This window comes from Merops nubicus, unplaced genomic scaffold (genome assembly GCF_000691845.1).
Source record: "Merops nubicus isolate BGI_N331 unplaced genomic scaffold, ASM69184v1 scaffold41684, whole genome shotgun sequence".
NCBI lineage: Eukaryota > Metazoa > Chordata > Aves > Coraciiformes > Meropidae > Merops > Merops nubicus.
In genome coordinates, this window is record NW_008602971.1 from 15,014 (window position 1) to 19,111 (window position 4,098).

At 39.7% G+C, this 4,098-nt stretch overlaps 1 protein-coding gene across 1 annotated transcript in view; it reads right to left on the bottom strand.

Annotated features, from left to right (window-relative positions):
* Positions 1–1,001: 1,001 nt before the first annotated feature.
* RBM12 (RNA binding motif protein 12) overlaps positions 1,002–4,098 on the bottom strand; it is an 8,628-nt gene continuing 5,531 nt past the window's right edge. Inside the window, 1 exon segment of the mRNA XM_008938521.1 lies at positions 1,002–4,098. This exon segment is cut by the window's right edge and continues 15 nt beyond it. Within this exon segment, the coding sequence (XP_008936769.1) occupies positions 2,182–4,098 (1,917 nt within the window). The 3' untranslated portion in view covers positions 1,002–2,181.

Sequence of the window (4,098 nt, forward strand, 5' to 3'; positions counted from 1 at the left end):
TCAAAAGGCAGCTGCACAGAACAGTGTATCTAATTCCAGACACCTGTAGTTAATTACATTTCACAACATGACAAGCACTGTTGTGATTTATTTGAACTTGAAAAAAGTTATCACCAGTTTCTGCAAGTCAACATAGGCAAGTATCTTAAATCAATTCTGTGAACAATGAAGCCAGGTTTTCCTTTTCAGTAATTTTATTCTAATGTGAAACACGAAGAAACAAGCACCCAAGTAACTCCAATATAGTATGAAACTTTAATAAAAGTTGTTTAAAAAACAAAGAGCAAAATTTGAAAAATAAACTGAAAGTCTTGACTCCTAATCACACATCTTTCTGACATCAGCAAAAGTACTTTCAGACTTCCAAAGGAAAAAAGAAAAAAAAAAAAAGAAACATATCTGCTGTTGAAACATTACTCCCAAAGACTGTTGAAACGTATAACATGAAGCTTCGGAGACAGACAGTTTTATTAACAGGAGGCTTAATTTTAAACAGTATATACAAATCACATGACGTTTCCAAAGTTGGGACCACCTATTAATCTGTCAAAACAAAATTATGCTAATGAATTACAGAAGCATCCGTGTAATGCGACCGCCTCTTTATTGAAGTACACCTTTATACAATCCTTCCACATATTCCTGTACTGTGAAATCCTCTCAGGACGCAGTGCTGCACAGGTTTTCAAATCTCTCCTACACACCACATGAATAAAACTGTTGCCACTTGCACCTCTCAATTTTGCCTGACCATAAACTTCAGTGTTCCATGATATGCAACACCAAAAGGCACTGGTTTTCTTTGTCCAAAAAAAAACAAAACAGTTTAAAGTTTACTATGTTTAAGTACAATGATTTGCAGGGAACAGCAGGATTTTTCAGGCAACGCCCAAGTCTTAAAATTTATCATAAGCCAAGCAAAAATGGGAAAAAAAAAAAAAGAAAAAAAAAAAACAGAAACCAACCAGCCAACCAAAAATTCTACTTCTCACTTGTGTAATTACTTCCTTTCCAATTCTCCTTTTTTCCATGGGAGGTTTTACTGCACAGCAAAGAAAATGGCAACTCTTTACAGACTTTGAATACAACAGCACAACTTTATTGCAAAAATATATAGCAAACTCAGTATTTTCAAGTTTTGGAGAAAAATAAATTTTACCTCTGAATTCACCCATAGTAATTCACAACAGAGTTGCTGAAGATAAATGTTTCTTTAACATATAAACTAATTTAGAACTTTAGCTGGACTCCAATCTTCTACTAATCATCACCACTTTGGTTCTCTTAGCAGAGACTATGCAAGGAGTCTGAGACACATGAGAAATACAACATCAATACCCAACTAGCATCAAGGATCCTATCCCAACTGATTGATGTAATCCTAACAAATCAGGCTACTTAAACAATAATGAGTATTTTCAAGTTGTTACTTCTACTGCAAATGTTTTAAACATGTGCTATAAAACTCATGATAATGTTTGAGGTTAGCTATACTTGTGGCAAAAGTCTTATTCTGCACAGTTATAATTGCAATATATAAATAACTAAAGGTTATTCCACAAAGAACAGCTTGAATTTTACAGAACGATTCTGCTCATAGGAATTAGTTTGGTAGACACATCAGCAATGGGCATAATTGAACTGTTCATACAGTGTGAATCTTGGAAAAAATAAAGATACATACACAAAACAATTAATCTGTGTACACTGAGAATTCGTTCAGTTGCAGAGTAAAATCAGGACTTTAAACAAAGCTTTGACCTGGAAACAAAGCAAGTTCAGCTAGCTTTTAACCAACTCTAGAAATAGCTATCTATTTTACAACAGCTTGCAAGAGCACCCACTGAAGAGCTCCTCTGACTTCATCTAGTTTTTCCTTTACCCAAAACTACACAACACCAATCTAGATTCCTTGATAAGCACTGTGTCCAGTACAGTTTACTGAACTTCTATAAGAATCTGTCTAGCTGCTCCACGGATCTGCACGGGAAAATCCGCTGCGCATCTATCCTCACAGCGTTTCTCACGTGACAGCTGACCCAGTGCTCTGCCTTAGCAAAACCAATCTTTTACAATTTAAACAATCCACAGGTTCTATCCTGGAAATACTATAAAAACCAATCCAGATGCATTTATCACAGCACTATGAATATCTACTCTACAGCTACTTCATATTAACAGCTACCCTAAAACAAGTTTTACTTTCCTGGAGCCTATAGGCCTGTCATTTAAATCAACAACAGCTGCCATAGCTTCATCACGAGACTCGAATGCAACCATTGCTTCTCCAGTGGGCATGCCTTTCTCATTGTATTTTAAGCACACTGAACCAGGGATCACTTGGTAGCCATAAAAGAAATCCAAAATTTCATCCACGGAAACAGTAAAGGGCATATTCTGCACTTTAATGACAGTAGGTCCTGGCTTCCCAGACCCTGTTCCAAAACCTGGGGGTCCACTGATATGTATATTTCCTGGTCCAGGTCCAAACCCTGGAGGTCCACTTAGATGCCCAAGACCACTAGCAATTCCTGGAGGACCAGCAGCAAAGGCAGGTGGTCCACTTAAGTTGCCAGGACCATTACCAAATGTCTGAGGACCCCCAGCAAAACCCGCTGGTCCACTTAAATTTCCGGGACCACCCGCAAAGCCTGGGACCTCAATACCTGCCCCAGGTAAACCGCTAGTTGCGACTGCAGGTATTCCTGGTCTAGAATCAGGAAATCCACCTATTCCAGGTGGTGGCAGTGGGGGACCAAACGTGCCAGACCCACTGAAGTTACCGGGGAAATTAAACGGAGGACCGTTGTTTGCATCTTTAGAATTTCCCCCCAAGAAGGCATGCTCATCCCCACCAGCACCCTGTGCTCCCGGCACAGCCGCATTTCCTTGGATCGGTATTTTCAGTAACTTTTTCCCTTGAGAAGGTGGGTTTCTCTCAATATCTCTCATTTCTTCAACAGTTATCAAACGCAAGACGACATCTCTTCCATTCAGTTTTTTACGGTGCAAACGCTCTGCCTTACGAGCATCGTCTTCAGCTTTAAACTGAACCAGCGCTTGTCCTAAACCTTGCCCGTTAGTATCAACAAGAATTTGTATCGAGCTTTCTTCTACTGCCAGTCCCTCTAGAAACTGAAGGATTTCCAGTTTTGTTATATTATATGGAATATTAGATATATGTGCACACAATTTTGGCGAACCTGGTTCTCCCTCAGCATTCATGAGGATTTCCCTCTGGTCATAGTTGAAGTTCTGCAATCTTTTACGAATCATATCTATCTTTTCTAACATTGCCTTTTTAGTAATTGGATGAACTTGAATAAAGCGATTCCCTATGTACTGCTTATGATGACACAAGGCTGCTTTATAATCAGCTTCATTCCTGAACTCAACAAAGCCCTCTCCAATTGCCTTCCCATTAGGTCCATAAGCTATATAAATACTGTCTTCAACTATATCCAGCTTTTTAAAAAAATCTATCACATGTTTGTTCTCGGATTCAAAGGGGAGACCTTTCAAATAAACACAGAAACCCTGCTCATGGGGAGATCTTGACCGTGACCTTTTCTGTCCACCAGGAGACTTGGACCTAGAAAGAGCCTGGGGAGGAGGAGGGTGTGACTGCCCAGAGGGACCCATGGTTTGCTTGAAAGTTATGTGGCCTCCAGCAGCCACCCACTGTCTCTCTGTCGCAGGACTAACTTCAACATAGCGCTGAATCATCAGCATTCTGTTTCGCTTCAGTGCTTCAAATGTATCTTGAGGAGAAAAAAACTTAACTAGTCCATTTCCATTATTTCGACCTACATGATCCTTCAGCATATGAACTGCATCCACACGAAGCCCAAGGAAAAATTCTTTCACATCAGATTCTGTTGCAGAAAAGGGCATTCCATGAACACTGACATACAAATCATCTGGATTGATTGGAATTGGCTTGACACTACTTTGGGAATTCATTTGGATAGGATTTACAGGATTCATGGGACCAATAAACAATGGATTCAAACCGCTGTTCATATTCACTGCTGCTCCAGACCCATTCATTCCAGTGGGTAAAGGTGCTACGGGTGGAGGATTCATAGGAGGCATTCC